Source organism: Pteronotus mesoamericanus, unplaced genomic scaffold (genome assembly GCF_021234165.1).
Source record: "Pteronotus mesoamericanus isolate MK-2021 breed Mesoamerican mustached bat unplaced genomic scaffold, CSHL_Meso_final contig_730, whole genome shotgun sequence".
Lineage (NCBI taxonomy): Eukaryota > Metazoa > Chordata > Mammalia > Chiroptera > Mormoopidae > Pteronotus > Pteronotus mesoamericanus.
In genome coordinates this window covers 984,294-1,006,884 of record NW_026555246.1, presented here as the reverse complement: position 1 = coordinate 1,006,884, position 22,591 = coordinate 984,294, and the positions used below count along the sequence as shown (strand labels likewise).

The 22,591-nt window shown below is 50.1% G+C and overlaps 1 protein-coding gene across 1 annotated transcript in view; it reads left to right on the top strand.

Annotated features, from left to right (window-relative positions):
- ADAMTS2 (ADAM metallopeptidase with thrombospondin type 1 motif 2) overlaps positions 1 to 22,591 on the top strand; it is a 236,124-nt gene that overhangs the window by 189,908 nt on the left and 23,625 nt on the right. Inside the window, exons 11-13 of the mRNA XM_054583352.1 lie at positions 11,949 to 12,094; positions 15,546 to 15,721; positions 16,820 to 16,953. Of these exons, the coding sequence (XP_054439327.1) occupies positions 11,949 to 12,094; positions 15,546 to 15,721; positions 16,820 to 16,953 (456 nt within the window). The remainder of the gene's footprint in view (positions 1 to 11,948; positions 12,095 to 15,545; positions 15,722 to 16,819; positions 16,954 to 22,591) is intronic.

Genomic DNA, 22,591 nt, shown 5'->3' with positions numbered 1-22,591 from the left:
GCTGCTGTAGTTCCCACTAAGTTCCTTGTAGCTCCCATAAAGTTCTTTGTAGTTCTCACTGAGTTCCTTGAGCATCCTTATAACCATTACTTTGAACTCTTATGTCTGATAAAGTGCTTTCCTCAATTCCATTTACCTCTTTTTCTGTGGATTCCTCCTTTCCTTTCAATTGGGGATTATTTCTTTGCCTCCCCATTTTAAGTAACCCTTTTTCTTTGTTTCTATGTATTAGATTGATTCGCTTTGACTCCCTGTCTTCATGGAGTGGCCTTCTGTGGTAGGAGTCCTGTGGGATTTAGTGGTGCAGTCTCCTTAATTTCTGGAACTGGATGCTCTAGGGATACCCTTTATGCAGTTTATGTGAGCTCTCCTGTTGTATTTGGGTTTTGATTATTGTTGGCTCATTCATTGGTGGATTATACCCTCCAGCTGGCTGACGGAGAGATTCAATCCCCACTATGTCTTGTATGCTATTGTACAGGTGCTGAAAGAACAAAAGAAAAAAACACAGAAGTCAAAAACCCACACCAGCAAAAATACACCCCAACAAAAACAGCAATATCAATGACAAAAGAGCAAAGATTAATAAGGGTGGAAGGAAAACAAGAATATTATAAGAAAGAAAAAAGAATATGAGATGACTAAAGGATAGAAAAATAATTTTGAGAGGATAGAGGAAGGAGAAATAATAAGGATAAGAAATAGAAACAAGGTGAAAAAGGGAAAAATAAAATTTAAAACAAAAATAAGAAGGAAGAAGGCAAAATGGAGTAAGAAAAAGGAAGAGTAAAATATGAGAAATGAAGTAGAAAAGATAGTGAAAAAATAGGGACAAAATTTAGGAAAAAGAAAAAATGTTAAGCTATGTGAAAGAAAAAATAACACAAATAATGAAAAAGATCAAGGTGGAATTCATCTCAGCAGAGTTTGTTGCTTTCGTGCTGGCTTCTCCTCCTGGATATGACGCTGGTGTGAGCCATGGCGTGTTCTTTCCCCGTCTAGCTCCAGGCAGCCTGTTTGAAGCTACGAGCGACCAGTCTGTGCCTGTCTCCTTCAGGCTTGGCTGTGTCCAGGGTGGTCCTCACTGCTCTGCACTGCTGGCTTCTTATCAGCACAAGGCCCAGGGGTGGGTCAACTAAGGACCAAAAGCACCACAGGCATCGCCTCCACCTGCCTCTGCCTGCGGTCCTGACGTTAGTCTTAGTCTAGCTGCTGGCCCGCCTGTTTCCGAAAGGGCTTCCGGTGGATTTGGGAGGATGCGACCCCTGGATCTCCCGTGGGAGGTGCCGTTCAGACTTCAGGGAAGACCGTGGATGTGTTCCCATGTCTGAGTCTGTCCCAGATTATTTCCCTGAACTCAGCAGGATGAGGCCCCTGGTAGGGTAGCAGGTGGGGCCTCCAGCGCCCAGAGCCTGAGTCTGCCAGGAACTGGAAGGGCGTTCCAGGCTCTCCTGGGAGGGGAAAGTGCCCGTCTGGTTCCTGGGCAAGCGTGTGCAATGGCCGTGCTCTGAAGCCTGTCTGTAAAACCCCTGAGTCTGCCTCCGTCGCTGCTGCTCAGCAGGAGATGAGATTCAGGTTGGGGAGAATAAGAAAGATGCTGGGTGGGGCAAGCAGGGTTTCAGCAGGTGAGGCCAGCAGGGTTCCAGAGGACGGGGCTGGAAGCTTCGGAGGAGGCTGGGGCAGGTGGTTTTCCCACAGGGGGGAGTCATTGTTTTTCCCCTGGGAGGGGCTTGCTCTCCTCCAGAAAACGGCTGCTGCCGTAAGTGTTGTATCCCAGCACCAGGAACCCAGCAGCCGCTCCCCCGGGGCGCTCCTCGCTCCCCAAAACCCCCGACTCCTGACTCTCCTCTCACAGCCCCAGACCCGCTGCCCTCCCTCCGCCCGAGCCAAACTGAGTGGCTGGGAACGCAAAACGTGTGTTTTGGCCCCTTGAAACAAAAGAAAGGAAAAAAAAAAATGGGCTTTTCCCCAGCGGGCTCCATCTCTCTCCAGCAGGAAAAGAAACCCTGGCCTGTCACCACCGGATGCTGCGCCGCCGGTGGCCCCAACACTGCGCTCTGCGCTTGGGCGCCCGGGCTGAGGCCCAGGCCTCACTCTGCCCCGGGAGAAGCTCCCCCAGCCCTGCGGCCGCCGCCTGCGGAAGCGGCGCCGGCCCCTTTCCTGGCCCTGCCCCCTTTCGTGGCCCTGCCCTTCTACCGGCCATCAGGAGGTTTGCGCCCGGCCTTGGTTAAGCCTCTCCTCCTCAGGTAGCCCTCAGCTGTTGACTTCAGGTGGATGTTCCCCTCTCTATTTCTGTTTTCAGCCTGGTTCTGGGAGGCAGTGAGAGATAAACTCTCCTGTTCCACTACCATCTTGCCACTCCATCTATGTTTAACATTTTGAGAAACTGCCAGACTTTTTCCCAAAGCATCTGCACTGTTTTACATTTCAACTAGCAATATATAAGGATTCCAACTTCTTTACATCCTCCCCAAACTTGTTATTCTCTGTGTTTGTATTATAACCGTTCCAATATGCAAAACGTTATCTCCTTGTGGTGCTGATTTGCATTTCCCTAGTGACCTGTGATGTTCAGAATCTTTTCATGTACTTAATGAAAATTTGTATATATCTCTTTTTTTGGATAAATGTATACTCATATTCCTTGCTTACTTTTTAATTGAGTATCTTTTTATTATTGAGTTATAAGAGTTCTTTGTATACAAGAACGAGGATATAGGTCCCTTACCAGGCTTACCTGATACATGGTATGCATATATTTTTCCCATTCTGTGAGTTGTCTTTTCACTTTCATGATGGTATCATTTGATGCACAAAAGTTTTTCATTTCGATAAAGTTCAGTTTCAACACTTTTCTTTTGTTGCTCGTGCTTTTGATGTTGTATCTAAAAACAATTGCCAGAAAGTTTATTGCTTATGTTTTCTTCTAGGAGTGTTATGGTTTTGAATCTTACATCTATCTCTTTAATCCATTTTGAGTTTATTCTTGTATATGCTGTAAGAAGGTGGTCTAATTTCATTTTTGCCTGTATCTGTCCAGTTTTCCCAACACAATTTATTGAATAGACTGTCTTTACCCCATTGTGTATTCTTGCCTCCTGTGTTATTTATTAATTGACCATATAGGCACAGGTTCATTTCTGAGCTCTCTTCCATTCCATTGATCTGTGTGTCGGTTTTTATGCCAGCACCAGGCTGTGTGATTGCTGTGGCCTTATAGTATACTTTGATATTAGGTAGTACGATTACTCCAACTTTGTTGTTCTTCCTCAAGACTGCTGTGGCCATTCGGGGTCTTTTATGGTTCCATATAAATCTTTAGAATATTTGTTATAGTTCTGTGAAATATGCCATTGGTATCTTGATAGGGATTGCATTGAACCGATAGATTATTTTGGGTAATGTGGACATTTTAATGATGTTTAATGATGTTTAATGATGTTATACGTGAGAAAGGTATATGCTTCCATTTTTTGTATTTTCTTCAATTTCTTCAGTGTCATAATTTTTTGAGTACAGGTCTTCTACCTCCTCGGTTAAATTTGTTCTTAGATTTTTTTTTTCATGCAGTTGTAAATGGGATTGTTTCCTTAATTTCTGAATATTAATTTTGTGTCCTACTACTTTACTGAACTACTTTACTGAACTCATTTATCAGTTCTAATAGTTTCCTGGGTTTTGTTTTTTTTTTTGGTTGGCTCTCTGGGGTTTTCTCTATATAATATATGTCATCTGCAAATAATGACAATTTTACCTCTTCCTTTTCAATTTGCATGATTTTAATTTTCTTTACTTACTTGATTTTTGTAGCTAGGACTTCCAATACTATGTTGAATAAAAGTGGTGAAAGTGGACAACCTCGTCTTGTTCCTGATTTTAAGAAAATGCTTCTAGCTTTTCTCCATTGAATATGATGGCAGCGGTGGGTTTGTCCCATACGCCCTTTTATTATGTGAAGGTATGATCCCTCTGTTCTCACTATGGTGGATGTTTTTATGATTAATGGGTGTTAGATTTTGTCACATGCTTCTTCTCTGTCTATTAATATTACCATATGATTTTTTCCTTCATTTTGCCTATGTGATGCATCACATTAATTGGTTTGCAGATATTGAATCAACCTTCCATCCTAGGAATAAGCCCCACTTGATTGTGGTGTATGATCTTTTTAATGTACTGCTGATTTTAGTTTGCTAATATTTTATTGAGAAATTTTGCGTGTGTGTTCATCAGGGATATTTAATTTTCTTTTCTTGTAATGTTTTTGTCTGGTTTTGGAACCAGGATAATGCTGGCCTCATAAAAGGAGCTTAGAACTCTTCCCTCTTGATTTTTTTTTTTTTTTGAATAATTTGAAAGGATAGGTGTTGGTTCTTCTCTGAGCACCTGGTTAAATTTACCTGTGAAGCCATCGGTCCAGGGCTTTCGTTTGTTGGGAGTGTTTTGATGACTGAATCAGTTTCATTGGGAGTAACCAGTCTCTTCAGATTTTCTGTTTCTTCTTGATTCAGGCTTGGAAGATAGTATGTTTCTAGGAATTTTTCCATTTCTTTCAGATTGTCCAATTTGCTGGCCTATAATTGTTTGTCATACTTTCTAAAATCCTTTGTTATTTCTGTGGTGTCAGTTGTCACTTCCTCATTTTCTTTTTTTGTATGTATGAGAAAACTATTGTTTTACTTTAAAAATTTTACTTCATTTTTTATTTTATTTATTTGAGTCCTCTTTATTTCTTGATCAGTCTGGTTTAATGATTTGTCAATTTTGTTAATATTTTCAAAGAAACAGTCTTGGTTTCCTTGATCTTTTCTTAGACTGTATCTTATTTACTTTTGTTCTGATCTTTATTATTTCCTTCCTTCCACTCACTTTGGGCTTTGCTTGTTCTTTTTCTAGTTCTTATAGGTATAAGGTTACATTGTTTATTTGATATTTTTCTTATTTCTTCAGGTAGGCTGATACTGCTATGAATTTCCCTCTTAAGACTGTTTTTGCTGTGCCCCATAGATTTTGGGCAATGTGTTTTCATTTTCATTTTTTTATGATAACTTTTGATTTCTTTCTTGATTTCATTGTTAATCTATTCACTTATTTAATAGCATATTATTTAGCCTCCATGTGTTTCTGTGTTTTTCAGTTTTTTATTCTTATAAATGATTTCCCTTTTTATACCATTGTGGTCAGAGAAGGTGCTTGATGTGATTTCAGTTTTCTCAAATTCATTGAGACTTGTTTTGTGGCCTAGCATGTGGTATGCCCTGGAAAATATTCCATGAGCACTTGAAAAACATGCATTCTGCTGCTTTCAAGGGAAATGCTCTGAAAGTATCCATTAACTCCATCTCGTCTAATGTGTCATTTAAGGCCACTCTTTCCTCGTTGATTGCTCTTAGTAATATCATTTTCTGATATATCTCCTTGGGAAAGGAAAACAGAAAAAATAAATGAATGGACTACATCAAACTCAAAAAGTTTTGCACAGCAAACCATCAAAAAACTAAAAGACAACCTACTGAATAGGAGAAAATATTCACCAATGATACATTGAATAAGGGGTTAATATCCAAATTCTAAAAGAACTCATACAAATCAACACCAAGAAAACAGACAACAATAATATTTTATTGAGAAATTTTGCATGTGTGTTCATCAGGGATATTTATCAAATAAAAGTGGCCAGAGGACCTGACTAGACACTTCTCCAGTGAGGATATACAGATGGCCCATAGACATGAAAAGATGCTAACACCAGTAATCATCAGAGAAATGAAAATGAAAACCACAATTAGATATCACCTCACACCTGTCAAAATGGCTATCAATAAATCAACAAACAACAATTGTTGGTGAAGATATAAAGAAAAGGGAACCTTCGTGCACTATTGTTGGGAATGCAAATTGGTGCAGACACTGTGGAAAGCAGTGTGGGAGTTTCTTCGAAAATTACAAACAAAACTACCTTATGACCCAGCAATCTCATGGACTTCTGCGTATTTTTCCAGAGAAATCCAAAACTAATTTGAAAAGATATATACACTCCTATGTTCATTGCAGCATTATTTACAATAGTCAAGATATGAATGCAGTCTAAGTGTCTATCAGTAGACAATTAGATAAAGAAGAGGTGGTACAATAGAACATTAGTTGGCCATTAAAAAAAATGCAATCTTACCATTTGTGACAACATGGGTGGACCTCAAGGGTATTAAGCTAAGTGAAATAAGTCAGACAGAGAAAGACAAATATCATATATTTTACTTACATGTGGAATCTAAAGAACAAAATAAACAAAATAGAAACAGACTCATAGGTACAGATAACAGACTGATGGTTGCCAGGATTGGGGGGCTGGGTGAAAAGTGATTAAGAAGTAAAATGAGGCCCTGGCCAGGTAGCTCAGTTGGTTGGAGCACTGTTCTATATATCACCTCCCCCCGCAAAAAAAAGATTGTGGGTTTGATTCTCAGTCAGGGCACTTGCGTGGGTTGCGGGTCTGATCCCGGGTCAGTGCACATATGGGAGGCATCCGCTTGATGTTTCTATCACATTGATGATCCTCTCTCCTTTCCTTTCTCTCTAAAATCAGTGAAAATATCCTCAGGTAAGGAATTATTTTAAAAAAGAAGAAGTACAAATTAGTAGTTTCAAAATAGTCACAGGGATATAAATTACAGCATAGTGAATATCGTCAATAACATTGTAATAACTATGTATGGTGCCAGGTGAGTACCAGACTTATTGGGGGGATGACTTTGTAAATTATATAAATGTCTAATCTCTGCTCTGTACACGTGAAATTAATAGAAAGCAATATTGAATGTCAACTATAATGGAAAAATAAAAGGAAACCATTGCCATTAGGTGTAGAAGATGTATTTCTATGATTTACTCTAAGAGTTTAGCTCTTACACTAGGTCTGTGAGCTATTTTCAGTTAATTATTGTGTATAGTATGAGGAAGGGGCCCAACTTCATTCTTTTGCATAGGGACATTCCCCTGTCTCAGCACCATTTGTTCAAGAGACTTGCCTTTTAAAATTGAACCATCTTGGCCCCCTTGTCAATTAACCATTGGTAATAGTTCATTGCTGGATTCAGTTCTTTTTTAAATTATTTTAAATTTTTTAAAAAGATTTTTTAAATTTATTTTTATAGAGAGAGGAAAAGAGGGAGAAAGAAAGGGAGAAAAACATCAACGTGTGGTTGCCTCTCGTGTGCCCCCTACTGGGGACCTGACCTGCAACCCAGGCATGTGCCCTGACTAGGAATTGAACCAATGACCCTTTGGTTCACAGGCTGGCACTCTATCCCCTGAGCCACACCAGTCAGGGCTGGACTTAGTTCTACTCCACTGATATATTTACCTGTCCTTATACAAGGGCCACAGTAACTTGATTAGTCCTTCTTTGTTCTTCTTCAAGATTGTTTTGGCTATTCTTGGTCCTTTGACTTTCTACATGAAGTTTAGGAGCAGTTTCTCAATGTGTGTAAAATTCCAGGAGGAATTTTCATAGGATTGCTTTGAATCTATAGATCAATATAGGGAATATTGCCATATCAGCAATCTGATCCATAAATATGGGCTGTCTTTGCATTTATTTAGATCTTTATTTTCTTCCAACAATTTTTATAGTTTTCAGCAGTACACTTCCTTTATATATAATTTATTCCTATGGCCTTTATTTCTTCTTTTTGATACTGTTATAAATAGAATTGTTTCCTTAACTTTATTTTCAGATTATTCATCACTAGTTTGTACAAATATAATTGATTTTTGTATATCGATCTTGTATTCTGCAGTCTCATTGAATTTGTTTATTAGCTCTCATAGTTTTTTAGTGGATACCTTAGAATTTTACATATAGATGGTCATGTCATCTGCAAATAGAGATAGTTTTACTTTTTCTTTCCAATAGGTATGCCTTTTATTTCTTTTTCTGTCCTTGCTAGAATTTATAGTGCAATGTTGATTAGAAGTGGTGTGAGCAAACATCCTTGTCTTGTTCTCCATCACAGGGGAAAAGCGTTCGTTGCTTCACTATTAAGCATGACGCTGGTTGCTGGTGTTTCACAGATGTCCTTTATCAGGTCGAGAAAATCCTCTTTCATTCCTAGGCTGTCGAGTGGGATATTTTTTCATTAAAGAATGTTGGATTTGCCAAATAATTTTTGAGTCTTGAGGTGATACATAATTTGTTCTTTATTTTATTAATATGATTTATTACATTAATTGATTTTCAGATCTTAAACCATTCATGGGATAAATCCCACTTGGTCATGGTATATGATCTTTTAATGTGCTGTTGTATTTGGTTTGCTAGAATTTTGTTGAGGATTTTTAAATCTACTTTTATAAGAGATATTGGTCTATAGTTTGTTTTGTTTTTTTTTTTCTTGTGGTATCATTATCTGGTTTTGATGTTAGAGCAATACCAGTCTCATATTATGAGTTTTGAGAATTTTTCTTTTATCTTCTATTTTGCGGAAGAGTTTGTAGAGAATTGATATTAATTTTCTATAAATGTTTGGTAGAAATTGCTAGTGAAGCCATCTGGACCCAAACTATTGTTTGTGGAAAGTTTTAAAATAATTCATTCAATCTCTTTACTTCTCATAGGTCTAATCAAATTTTCTATATCTTATTAAATTAATTTTGATAGTCTGTGTTTCTCTAGAAATTTGTCTGTTTTCAGCGCTTTGTTTTTTCATATGGATTTGAATTATTCTCTAATGTCACTTTCTTTCAGCCTCAGTAACTTCCCTTAGTATTTCCTGTATGACAGGTCTGTTAGTGATGAATTCTCTGTTTTTGTTTTTCTTGGAATGTTTTATTTTACTTTCATTATTGAGAGGTAGTTTTGTTGGCTATAATTTGGGGCCAACACCAATGCCTCTGATCTCCATTACTTCTGATTAAAAGTCAGCAGTTATTCCTTGTACACAGTGAGTCATTTTTCTTTTGATGCTTTCAACAATTTTTCTATGTCTTTCAACAATTTGACCATAATGCGTCTGGGTGTAGAGCTCTGCATTTATCATACTTAGAGTTTGTTCAATATTTTGGATGTGTCGGTTAATGTTTTTCATCAAATTTTGGAAGTTTTCAGCCATTATTTCTTTGAATATTTTCGGTCCCTTTCTGTGTGTCTCTCCTTTTGGTACCTTGACTATGCACAGCTTAGTGGGCTTGGCAGCCTCTCGAGTTTCCCAGAGGTTCTGGTTTGTTTGTTTTTCCCTGAACCTCTTTTCCTCTGCTCTTCAGAGTGCATCATTTCTACTGGTCTCTGTTCAAGCTCATGGGTTCTATATTCTGCCAGCTCAAATCTACTGTTGAGCCCTCCAGTAAATTTATCATTTCAGTGTTTGTACTTTTCAACTCCATGGTTTCTATTTAATGCTTTTTGTAATTTCTATCTTTTTGCTGATGTTCTCTATTTGGTGAGACATTGTTCTTATATTCTCCTTTAGTTCTTTAGATATGGTTTCCTTTTGTTCTGAAATCTTTGTCTGCTAAATTCATCATCTGGGCTTCCTCAGAGCTCCTTTCTATCACCTGCATACTTTCCTGTGTTGGGTCATCCTTTCCTATTTTCATGTCTCAGAAATTTTGTTGAAACTGGACGTTTTAGATAACACATTGAAGAAATTCTGAATGTTGATTCCCCTGGATTTTGCTGAGCTGTTGTTCCCTTGTTTATTTGCTTGATGACTTGCTTTGACTGTTTCAATAACTCTCACTGGCTCTGTAGTGTGCCGCTGCTGGCATTGCTCCTCAGAGGTCACAGTCTGGGGCTGTGAATGGTCATTCCGATCACACAAGCCTTCCCCCGCCACCACCCGCCCTTGCCCCCCTCCCACAAGGACAGTGGGATTAGCCAGTATTTCTCTGTCTTCTTTGATCTTTTCCTTAGCTTCTGGCTGTTCTGCCTCTATTGGAATCACACCCAATGGTTAGCTTTCACTAGCTGCTAGCTGATTGCCGTGCTGTTTTTGGTCATGCCCTGGGGTACAAGTTGTGACCAGTACGATCCAAGTTAAATTCTGGACCCTTCACAAGGCAGGGCGTTGCCAGTCTTTGAGGCTTGCTCAGACCCCTGCAGGGTTCTTAGCTGTCTTTTTCATGGTCCTTTCTTTACAGTTCTATTTGGTTTGCTATTTTATTTGCTGCTACTAGTATCATTGCGCTATTGGCCTCCTCTTAGTTGTTCTCTACCATGACTTATGTTGTTTTTGACAAAGCCGTTAGGTATGAATTACCTCCTGATCTGTTCCAAATAAAGTCAGTTCCTTTCAGAGAACAATGGAGCTCTCTGTTCTGCTTCTGCCCCGCCCCACCCCGGGCCACCGTACCTGAGCTAGGGGTAGGGCAGCCCACTTCTCCCAGACACTCCTCATCTACGGTAAGTCAGTCCCCAGCTAGGGATGGTAACCCCTATTCTTCCTGTCTTGTCCCTTTTGGCATGTGACCTTGCCCTACAAGAAAGCCGGGGAAGGGGCTATGGGAGTCCAGTATCCTTGCCCTGCTAGACCTGGGGCAGAACCTCTACCCTGAGTGTAGGGACTGGACTAGGTGGGCAGAGGGAGCCCCAGCCCTCCTGACCAAACCCCACCTGGGATGGACTTTCTGTAACCCAGAGTCGGGAGGAGCGGGAGATGCCCGCAGCCTGCCTTTTCCTAGCCTGGAAGCTGCAGGGAGCAGGGCTCTGGCCTCTAGGCCGCTGAGCGCCGTCTCACTGAGCTGGGGAGGAGAGAGATGCTCGTTGTTCTCACCAAGATTTCATGGGTTTTCTTATAAATGTTTCTCCATGTATTGTATTGACCTTAGGACAATTTCCAGATATATATATATATATAGAGAGAGAGAGAGAGAGAGAGAGAGATGTAAAATTTTCACCAGTTAAATCATTGTTTTACTGAGGAGAGAGTTCACCAGTCTCCTTACAACTGCATTCTAGGGGTTTCCATTTGCTGCCTGTTTTATAAACAAAGTTTCATTGGAACACACATGTCTGTTCACGTGCGTATTGGTTGCAACCACCTTCCTGCTCCCACAGCAGAGCTGAGCAGCGGCCATAGGGGCCACATCGCCTGCAGAGTTTAGAACAGCCTCCTTCTGGCCATTACTGAAGAAGTTTGCTGAGGAACAGCCAAGCTATCTTTCTGTCCTCTCTACGGAAAACAATACCACAAAACTACTGTCATGTGAGGAGCAGACGTAGAGTCTGCAGTCAGACTTGCAGGAAAACTTGTGCCAGTCAGCCAACTAGAGAAAATCATCATTCTCTGCTTTTGTTTGTTTGCGGTATTGGTCAGTTTTTAAATTTTTAATATTTTGTGACGTATTTTCTTATTCTAATTCAGTATTTCATTTTATATGTAACTTGGTATTTTTAATTTCGCAGTCTTCTTACAATGGGCCCTGCCCAGTGTAAGCTCGCTCCCCGCGGGAGGGGTGAGGCAGGCAGAGCAATCAAGTCAAGTGATGGAGCTGTGTTTCCTGCTCACCAGTGTCCTTAGTATATTTGTGAACTTTTACCACGGCAGCATACCACCTGACCTGCGTTTCATATTTTCTTTAAATTGGCTTTTTTTACTTAAAGGGGCAGATCTTACATGTCTCTGGAATCCGTTGCGCAATGAGTTGCTTGCATTTAATTTAGTGTCCCCTGTGTGGACGTGCCGGTGTGTTCACCCTGGAGACAGGGTGGGGTCAGGCTCTGGCTGGGGACACAGTAGGCTGGACAGGGCGTTGAGGACTGGGGGAGGCCAGGCTGGCGCAGTGGGTGGGCCAGCACGTCACTCGGCCTCCAGCGGGCAGGGCTCGGAGCTTCTAGGGGAGCGTGGGCCCGGCCCCCGCCGCAAGCCCCCAGGGCCGAGTGGTCTCCACAGGCACCGCAGAGTGAAGGAGGGCAGGGGCGTGGGTCACAGGAACGACCTTCTGTCTTTCAGCACTGCTTTAAAGGACACTGCATCTGGCTGACACCTGACATTCTCAAACGGGACGGCAACTGGGGCTCCTGGAGTCCCTTCGGCTCCTGCTCGCGCACCTGTGGCACAGGTGTTAAGTTCAGGACCCGACAGTGCGACAACCCACAGTAAGTTCCCCAGCTCTCGGATGGCAGCTGCGGGCCCTGCGCCCTCGCCCCCACCCTGCAAGGCCCCGAGGCCGCATGCCGCCCCAGAGAGGTGCGAAGGCCAGCAGCCCTCTCACCCACTCCCCCTCCCCCGGGGGACGCTGAGACTCAGAGGGGAGGCTCGTGGCCCAGGCCACACAGCCCGCTGGGGACAGACCCGGCCCTGGACACCTGGAAACCTGGTCTCCTGACCCACAGGCCTGGGGCCATTCCCCCCACGGGCACCCCGCCTTGGCCCTGGCTTACTCTGGCTTGCCCGGCCCCTCTCCGTCGAGGGCATGGAGGACAGAAGGCGAGGCGGAGCGCAGGAAGTGAGGATAAGGCCGAGGCGGGCCCTCTCGGGCCTCGGGATGCCAGGCGCCTGAGCAGGGGCAGCTGTCACAGTCGGGCAAGGGGCAGGGTCAGCAACACACTCCCTGAACCCAGCTGCCCAGGGGACACACAGCCTGGGGAAGCTGCCCCCGTGCCCCCGGGGGCCCCGCTCCAGCGTGCCCCGTCCTGCCTCCCTGGCGCGCGGCCTGCTGTGCAGTCCCTCCTAGCCCATCCCCATGCCTATCATCCCCACCCCTCACCCCTCCTTATAAGCGCCCTTCCTTCCGGTCAGTGCCCCTCCCAGACCCATAGCCTCTTCCTCATTCACGCCCAGTCCACTCCTCTGCCGGCCCCTGCGCCTGGGCCCCCCCAGGGCGGTGCCCATGGAGGGGGGTGTGGAGCCAGGGCGCCCGAGGCTGGGCCCCATGCATCTTGGGGAGGTAACACAGTCCCTCCCCGGCCGCACCCCGGGCCCGGCAGCCTGCCCGCGGAGTCACTGGGGTGCGCACGCAGCGACGTGCCGAGGGCCCGGCGTGCAGGAAGACGTGCCCATGGTCGGCCGCTCCCTGGTCTCCCGCGGCCCATTCACTGCCCCCGGCTGCCGGGAGATGTGGCTTTGTCTTCTTTCTTCAGCCTGTCCAGACTTTGAAACATTTTGATTTACATGAAAACGTTAAAAAGCTGAAATTTCACATAAAGAAAATAGATTTCTAGTTTCAAAGTGGGCACCGTAGCAATGCCAGGCCCACATACAGTCTGGTGGGCAACTCAGGTTGTCTCTCCCCAGCGACGGGGGGAGCTGAAGACTCACCCACTCCCCCGACCTGGTCCCCCCGGATGTTTGGGTTGGCGTCCTAAACCCCAAGCCCCGGTCCCGGGCTCATCCCCCTTCTCTGGGCCCCGCCACAGCCGCATCAGAAATTGCACGTGGCTTTCCGCGCATGTGTGGTTTTCCAGGGAAGCAGGTCGCTAGCTTCACATCGGCTTCTCAGAGGAGTCCGTGACCCCAAAATTTAAGCACCACAGGTCTCTGGGGCCCATCCAGACCAGCCGGGCTCTGCCTTTGCAGCAGCTTCCCAGCTTCCCTGCTGTGCACAGCCAGGCCCTGAACGGGCCACCAGAGAGCCAGAGGGGCTCCGCAGTAACAGCTCGGGGAGCGGGGTCAAGGCGTCGGCTGGAAGGGACTGGGGTCCTGGGCTCCAGCAGAGAGAGAGCCCGTATCTCAGGGCCATCTGTGCCAGGGCCTGGCCACCCCAGCTCCTGATGGAGCCCTCTCCTCCCGCTTCTGACCGTCCCCTCCCCGGGGCCCCAGGCCCTGTCCTCACTGGGGGCAGAGTCAGGAAGGGGGCCCCAAGGGCCCTGCCCTCTGACTCCCCTCGAGCACCCCTGGGATGCTTGCCTCACGATGAGACTGACCAGACAGGATGCTAGAACCACCCCACAGCGGCCACGGGCTGCTGGGCAAGGACCGTGGGGCCCCGTCCTGTGGCGCGTGCCTGGCACTCCCCGAGCGCTCAGTAAATGGGATTAGCCTCAGCCGCCCCTTCACGTGCAACGGGGTAACGCGGGCCCAGGGTGCACAGTCGGGAGAGCAGGCGGCCTGACTTCCCGCCTTCAAGGGGGTCCAGGCGCCCCGGCTGATGCTGGCCTCCTGGGCTCCAGCGGTCGCGCCCCTGGCCAGGCTCTGGGGCAGCTCGTCCAGGCTCAGAGTGGAGAGGTGGTACATGTTCTGTCCCTCCTCATCTTCACACTGTAGGGGTTCTGCCCCTCTGGCTTGCGCAGCCTCCTTGGTGGCAACAGGACAGGGGCAGCAGTGACAGGGCGGAACTGCCGGTGCAGCCTGTGAGCCCGCCTGTTAACAGGGGCCGCCGGCCGGAGAACAGCGGGTCCTGCGCAGTGCCCACAGTCCCTGATGGGCAGCACGTCCGTGGGAGACACGCCGCTGCAGTGCCCTGTGTGTTCCTGAGCTCACGGGCTCTGCACAGCCCGTCAGCAATGCAGGTGGCCCCGGCCGCCCCTGTCTGTTGTCCCGGTGACAACTGCTGGACCTCATGCTGACCATACAAGTTCCTGCTCCCCGTGCTAGTCCACAGTCTTCCGATGACGCTGGGAGCAGTGTGGAGGCCCCCACGTCCCTGGCTGGACCCTGCTGCGCTGTGTTCGTCCTGCCCGCGCCCCAGCGGCTACAGCGCTGCCCTCCCCGACTTCGGCTCTCCAGCTCCCTCGCGGTTTGGGATGCGCACGGGTTTCGCCTCCAACCTGCGCCCCCGTGCCTGGGCTGGCCAGGGCCTCCGCAGCGGCAGACCCTCCCTGCTTGTCCCGTGGGGGCTGCGGCGCGGCCTGCGCCCCCGCGCCTGCACCCAGGTCTGCACCCTCTCCCCTAGGCACCCTTGTCGGCTCTGCCTTTGGCCTGTGGTCCCACTGGTGGCCCTGGTGTCGGACAGAGTTGCCCCTTCTTTCCACCTCCCCTCGAACACAGAGGCCTCCTGGTTCTTCCAGCAGGGCCCCCAGCGGACCCCCAGCAGGGCACAGCCTGCGGGAGGGCCTCGCGAAGGCAGCGCCTTCCTTACCATGCACCCTGCTGCAGGGCACAGAGCAGGGGCCAGCTCGGCCGGGCTCTGCCACACCGGGCAGGCGGCAGCACCGAGGGGCCGGCCTGCCACACCCTCCCTGCCTGGAAGATGCGCCTGGCACCCGCGGAGGGGCCTTTTCTGTGGGGCTGGAGCTCTGTGGATGCTTCTCAGTGATGTGAGGGGATTTCAGACACGGGGCGGAGTGCCCACGGGGTGCCACACCGGGGAAGGACCCGTGTGAGGGATTCTGCTATTTTGAAACTGCTCTTTGAGTTCCCACCCAGTCAGCACAGGGCCAGGGGCCAACGCAGGGGGGACACCGTGGGGCCCCATGGGAGAATCACCAGCCCCCAGGAGGCCGGGGGCTGCCCTGGCTCTGTGGCCAGGACAGGGCAGGGCTGGGCCCCTTCAGCCAGCAGAGCTGCTGGGCCCCTGAGGCCAGGGATCCCCCAGACCCCACAAGCAGCGCGCGAGGCTGGCTTCCTCCTGGTGGCACCGAGCCGCAAGGCCTCCGCTCTCTCCTCCAGCCCTGCCAACGGGGGCCGCACCTGCTCGGGCCTCGCCTACGACTTCCAGCTCTGCAACCCCCAGGGCTGCCCCGACGTCCTGGCCGACTTCCGCGAGCAGCAGTGCCGGCAGTGGGACCTGTACTTCGAGCACGGGGACGCCCAGCACCACTGGCTACCCCACGAGCACCGGGACGGTGAGGCGTCCTCCGCGGGGGCGGGGCGGGGCTCGGAGGCAGTCTGGTGGCTGGGCTGCGGCTTGGACTTCCTGGTGCTGCCGGGCCTGCGTGGGCAAGGCTCCCGGCCACAGGGCCGCCCGCAGAGCCCCCCGGGGCCGCCGAGGCCACTGGGCCTGGGCTGGGAGCTCAGGCAGGACTGCAGTCCAGAGGGGCCAGAGCACCAGGCCCGGCCAGGGGTGTGGGCGGGAGAGCCGGGGCTCGGCCAGTCCCGCCCGCCGCCTCCAGCCGGTGGCAGGGCTGCAGATGTGCTGCTGAGCCCACGCAGGGGTGAGGTGGGGACGGCGCTGGGTGGACCCTGCCGAGGAACCGGGCTGCCTCCCGCCATCCTGCCTTTCATTCAGGACTCAGTCAGAAACCGCAGCTTGAACTGCTTTCCTCGTGACAAGGCATTTACTGCCTTCCAGGAACGGGAAAGCCTGGTGGCTTCCAGGGCGATAGTGCTTGTATTCCTTCTGGGTCCCCCAGCCATCAGGGAATTTTAAACACAGCCTTGGTTCCTCCCAGGCACTGGGCAGGGCCGGCTGCTGGCATGGGCCCCGCTGTCCCATGGGCCCGCTGTCCCCATCGTCCTGGGTGTGTGACACCGGTGCAGCGCCCTGCAGGGAGGGGTGCAGCCTGGTGGCAGGGTAGACAGCCGCCAAGCAACGACCGGTGTTTTAGTGGCGTCTGAGAAGGAGAGATGCCAGGGACCCAAAACTGGATCAAGGGCACCCAGCCTTATTTGGGGTTCAGAGCAGCTGACTGAAGAGGGTCTTAGGGTGGAGAGCTGGCAAACGGCCACTTGCCCACCACCCGGGTGTCAGGGCCGGGGGCGCGGAGGCCGGGGCTGCCGACTGGCAACGCTCTCCTTGAGCCAGCCCCCAGGGTCAAGGCCCTGAGACAGAGACCCAAAGGGGCTGCCGTCCCTCAGCCCTTTCTCCTCCTGCCCCAGGGCGGCGCGGGGGGAGGGCGGCGAACCCTGAGAAGACCCCTGAGCATCGCCCTTGAGTGGCCCTGGGCAGGGAGCTGAGCGAGCAGCCCGCCCTCCTCGCCGACACCCCTCTTGTCCCCTTCCAGCCAAGGAGAGGTGCCACCTCTACTGCGAGTCCAAGGAGACGGGGGAGGTTGTGTCCATGAAGCGCATGGTGCACGATGGGACACGCTGCTCCTACAAGGATGCCTTCAGCATCTGCGTGCGAGGGGACTGCAGGGTGAGTGTCCTGGCGCGGCCTAGGAGGCGCAGGGTCGCCGTGGCGGTCGAGCTGGGGCCGAGCGGCACCTGGGGCGGGGCACCTGGGGCGGGGCAGGCTGCGGGCGGGCGGGCTCACCTGCCCTCCCCGGCTGGAGGCTCTCAGGCGCCAGCGCACCTCAGAGCAGCATGGGGAACGTGGGGCCCCTCCTGAGAGAGGCTAAGCCCCAGGGCAAGGCTGGGCTCAGAGCATGACTTTTAAGAGCTCCGCAGGAGATTTTAGCACACACGGTCCTCAGGTGACCGCTTCAAAGCACTGCCGCCTCCCCTCCCTCCGATGGGACCGGACAGCTCACTCTTGGCCAGGGCAGCTCTTTGTAGAAATGCCTGGTGTGTTTTCTGTTATCATTATGCCTCTGGCTTCAGTCTGAGGCTGGCACAGGAAAGCACTGCGGGGCAGCCTCAGCAGGCAGCAGCGACGTGAACACAGGCTTGCCCGCCAGGCTCCCTAGAAAGCACGGGAAGCCTGTGCAGCTTGTGTAGACAGGACTGGGGACAGGCGTCCTAAAGGCTGACTCTCGGGAGTGGTTGGCAGAGAGCTGCGGGACGCGGGCCCCTGGAGGACAGGGCGGGGCCGCAAGCCCAGGAGGTAGGGCGCGGGCAGCCGAGGCTCGCTCAGGGCCTCTGGGCCCTCATGGGGGCCCGAGAACCGCAGGAAGCCTGAAGTGAGGGGCGCCTCCAGCAGGCCTGGGGCGGGGGGCCAGGGTGGGGGGCAGGAAGCTGGCTCAGCCTGACCCCTGCGGGGGCGGGGAGGGGCAGGCCGCCCCGACGGCTCGGAGAGTGAAGCCAAGCGCTCAGGGAGGAAGGCAGCAGTGCTTCCCCTGTATCCATGGGGCTCTCATTTATGGAGGCGACGGAAAGGACCCACCGGGGCCAGTGCTGCTGAGAGAAGAGCTTAGCACTCCCAAGGGAAGGGCACGCCAGGCCTTGCGGCCACTCGGGGAAGCGCCAGTGTGGTCGGGAGGCAGAAGGAGCAGGAGAAACCCAGGCCAGAGCCGTCACGGGGTTCTCGTGGGAGAGGCAGGGCAGGGCAGGGGAACCAGTTAGGATCAGCCAGTTTGAAGAACTCGAGCCGCCTCAGCTCTAGGGTTCTGTCCAGTTGCCTGCTGCCGGGCCCTGGGACGATGTTGGGCAGGGGCCATATTGTTTTCATGGGTGAGAGGTGCGGAGGGTGGGCAGGTTTGCACCGGAAAGGTGTGCTCCCAGGCTAGCCCCTTGCCACCTCTAAGAACTGGCTAGTCCTGGGACATCATAGACACAGAATATTTGAAAAACAAAGAAACAAATCCCCTCCTCTCCACCCCCCGCCCCGGCAAAAAAACAAAAACAAAAACAAAAAACCCAGGACTGATGCAGGCAATAAGCAGGGGAAACATTTGGTAGCAGAAGAAGCTTTAAATGGCAGCTGTGAGCAGGGTCGCCAACGTAATGGAGAAGTCAGACCACTGACTTCTCACATCAGTGGGGGCAGCTGGCTTCACTTCTGACGGTGACGATTAAAGATTAATTATTCCATGAATTAATGGTGATTGTGACTGGTAAGAGCAACAGGATAGTTTTTACATAATCAGAACAAACATGCATTTACATTTATATATGCTCACACTGCAAACATTGGAAAACAGAGGAGACAGAAGATAAGGTTGAAAACACAGAAGACGTGGGTAGAATAAGATGCACTACATGAGTTCCACCACTACAGTGAATGTGAAACTCTTATCTTAAAAGGATCTAATGCTGGGTCAAAAAATAATATCCACGTGGACGCTGTCAATTAGAAAGTATCAAAACACAATGACTCAGGAAGGTTAAAAGTGAAACAGCATCAAAAGACAGCTCAGGAGAAGAAAGGAGCACACCCACAACTTACGTGCGCCCCGGGCGCCAGAAGAAAACCGGTTACACAAGGCCCGCAGCGTCATTTTGTCTTGATAAAGGGCACGTGTGCTACCAACCCTGTCACCTAAACACTGCGATGTAAAGGGAGCGATTGAAGGAAGGCCGTGTAGGCCCTGATCTCATGACTCAAGGGCGGGGGAGAGGCGGGGGAGGCGTCCCAGTGGACAGCAGGGGGCAGCCCCGCTCCTGGCGCCGTGCCCCTCGCGGACCGCCGGCACCCCCGGCACCTGCAGCGGCTCCCTCCTTGGCCTGAGCTGTCAGCCTCCCTGCTCGCAGCAGCCATGCAGAGCCACTTGGGGATGCATGGCCATCTCTAGCCTGAGCTGTCCTTGCCCCATGACCCCTCCAGAATCTGAACTGCGATTCAGGCCAGCAGGTGCACTTCACCGGCCTCTTAGACTTGGGTAAAGTCTTGGTATCATTTCCCCCTCGTTCCCTTACAGACAGCTGGGCAGTAAACAGCGTCTCCTGAGCACCTGTGGATGCTCGCAAGGGCAGATAGGTGCTTCTGAGCCAGGAGTGGGGCCTGGAAGGTCGCCCCGCCTGGCACGAGCCCACCAGCAGCCACCCAGACAAAAACCCGCTGTGCCACACTCCTCTATGTGGCAGGTTATTAGACACGCCCTGACTTCAGAAACAGTGAAAGGTGACAGAAAATGTGTCCTAGACCAGAGGGGAAGTGATGACAGACTGTTTTAATATCTCAGAGTTGGACAATCAAGTAGTTAATTGGTTTTCTGTTCATTAACCTTCTGTGACTCACAGAACAAAAGCTCAGAGCCACTGTCCTTAGACACAGCAGGCTGCCTCAGTTTCCCTTTGTCCAGGTGTCCCTCTTCTCGTCCAGCCAGTTGAATTTCCAGTGACTGCCTTTGGTTGCACACAGGCTGCAAGCCTTTTAGAAGGCGCACAGGGGTCGATGGGGGGCGCCTGAGAGCTGGCCCTCAGCAAAGGCACGCGGTCGCCTTGGGCTGCTCCTGGCAGGTCGGGCTTCGGCATCGGGGACAGGGCCCTCCTGACCACTTCCTTCCCTGGCACCTGTGCCCCTCTGTGTGGGCAGCCGCCTGCCTCCGCAGCTCTGCGTCTTTTCACTCCTGGTTATTCTGAAGGAAACCTGAGCGCTGGCCCCCTCAGGACAGCACGGGGCACCCCTTCTCCAGGGAAGTGGGCCCCTGACATCCCGCACCCCGTTCCAGCCTGTGATTCGCCCCACTGCAGCGAGCAATTCTCCGACACCCGCGTGTGTCCTGCAGTTCACCTCAGTCCTGGAGGCGGCGTCGGAGCCCACCGTGAAGGGCTCAGGCTTTCCGTGCCGCCCCCGCCGCTGCGGGCTGCCGCGGGGAGTTCAGTTGCTACCTGTGCTTCTGACCAGCCGGCTGGATTGGAAATTCCCAAAAACTCCTCCATGGGTTTGATGAATTTGCCAGAGCACCTCAGGGAGCCAGAGAAATGTTTTACTTACCTGATCACCAGTCTACTGTGAAAGGATATAACTCAGAAAATCCAGGTGGAAGAGCATAGGGCCAGGTGTGCGGGAAGGGGCAGAGGGTCCCCTGCTGACGCCAGGGGCACCGCCCCCCTCAAGTCTCCACATGTTCGCCAACCCAGAAACTCTCCAAACCCCAGCCTTTCGGGTTTTTTAGGGAGGTGTCATTACATGGGTATTGTTAACGTGATCATGAAAGACCTTTCAAAGCGAGAGGCAACAAGCGTTTATTTGCGATCACAGGACCGCTCTTTGGGATCTCTGCTTCGGGCGGGGGCCGTGTGGAGGAGGGGAAGAGGGACAACCGCAGCAGGGAAGGCAGGCATTTCTGTTGGTGCAGATAACGTAGCACCGTGACGTGGATTCTGAACCCTGTCTTCAATTTCCAGCCCAGCAGTCCTCAGACCAGTACCTGCTTTGTTACCACCTTCACAAACAGGTCTTTGGGGCACAGCATAGTCTCAGGCCCGTCCGAAGGCCACTCTGCCCTGTTTAACCTCCCAAGGTTGGAGGCATAAGACATGCAAGGAAGTTCTTGTCGGGTGGCAGCTCTTCGCTCTGTTTTAAGGGGGCTCCATTTTTTTTGTTTTCCTGTTTTTCTCTCTTTTGATGAGGATCTTCCCTGAAGGCATCAGCTCTCTGCCCTGATCAGTTTGTAAAAGCGCCACTCGGCCTCCGTGGGCAGGAGGCTCATTTTCAGGACGTCGTGCCGTTGTCAGGCCCTGGTCGCCAGGAAGGCCCATCCCTGCATGTCCCGTCCCGTGTAGAAGGAGAGGTGGTCTTCCTTAGGAACCTTAGGCCACCGTTGAGCAACAAGGGCCCGGAACAGAGGAAGGCTTCGCCGCCAGGTTTCTCTGGGGCCAGCGCCTCCTGGAGGTTCTGGAGGTTCCTCGTGGGGTCTCATAGGCCCCAGCGACCACCTCAGCACACAGAGCGACTGCAGTTGGAGTGGTATCTTTGCAGCGCTGAGCTGTGCAAAACAAACCACGTTTTATAGCAGCAAAATTCTCTCTAATAACAAACAAAACGCTGAGTCAATTTGAAGACTAAATCGGAACCCAGAGGTGTCACCTGAGGGCAGGGAGGGGTTCAGGAACCGTGATGCTAGAGGGCCGCAAACGGTCTGTGGGCGCTGCATGCAATCGTTTGGTGTGCGCCCAGATACCTCGTTTTGTCTCTATTTTACCGCCGGTGTTTTATCCAAGTACAGCAAGAGGTATTAGCAACAGGGCAAACCACCTTGCTTACCTAGGACAGGGTCAAAGGGAATTCTGTTTCCTAATATTAGTCATTCAGGGGAACTTAAAGATCTTTCTGGTTGGGTGTTGCTGTGGTGGTTGCTGCCACAGTGCCCAGGGGAAAAGTGTTTTCCCAAATCTGGCACCTTCCCTGGGGCCGACCCTGGACTCTGCGTGTGTGACAGCTGCGTGTTTTGGCCTGTGAAGCAGGTTTAAAGATGATGCCCAATATTGAGTGATCTTCCCAGAGAGAAATTAAGAGGAAAAAAGAACCAATAACTATTATGGTGAGGGCTTGGCCTGGCATATTGTTTGGGCGCAGGGAGCGAGCTGAAGCAAGGGAAAAAGGAAAGCGAAGGTGCAGCTTGCACGGGCCTGGCCCGGGATCTCGGGCAGCCGTCCCAGCAGAGGTCGTCTGCCTGATTTTCTTATATCTGGAAAATAAAGATCAAGACCACTAATATTTCATATCAAAGTCATAAAAATCACCATTGTCCTTATCAGTGCATCCATTCCCATGTGATGTGTTCATGCTGATCTTGATCTTCCTGTGAGCAGTTTTAGGAATCTAGTTTTTCCTTAGACTTCTGTATGTGTTGTTTTTTTTTGAAAGGGATAACCTCTTTGAAGATGAAATACATTGGTAGGAATATATATTTTTTCGGCCAAAACATCAGAGTAAAACAGCAATTGTCTGCAAATAACAAAAGACATGAAAATGGCCATGGTTACCTCTGGCGAGTTCACATACGCACATACAAGAACACAGTTGACTTGGTTGCACATTCTAATGCTCGTTAGATAGACTGTGTGTGAACCTTTCTAAGACCCCCTTCCACAAACCTTCCACAATGTACACACGCCTTTCACTTTTCATGCTGCCCTTTTCTTTAAAAAATCATTTTATTTTTAGGACAAAATTCTTTTTCTTTTTCTTTCTTAGCCAGAAAAAAATGCCTGTCTTTATATTCCTTCTT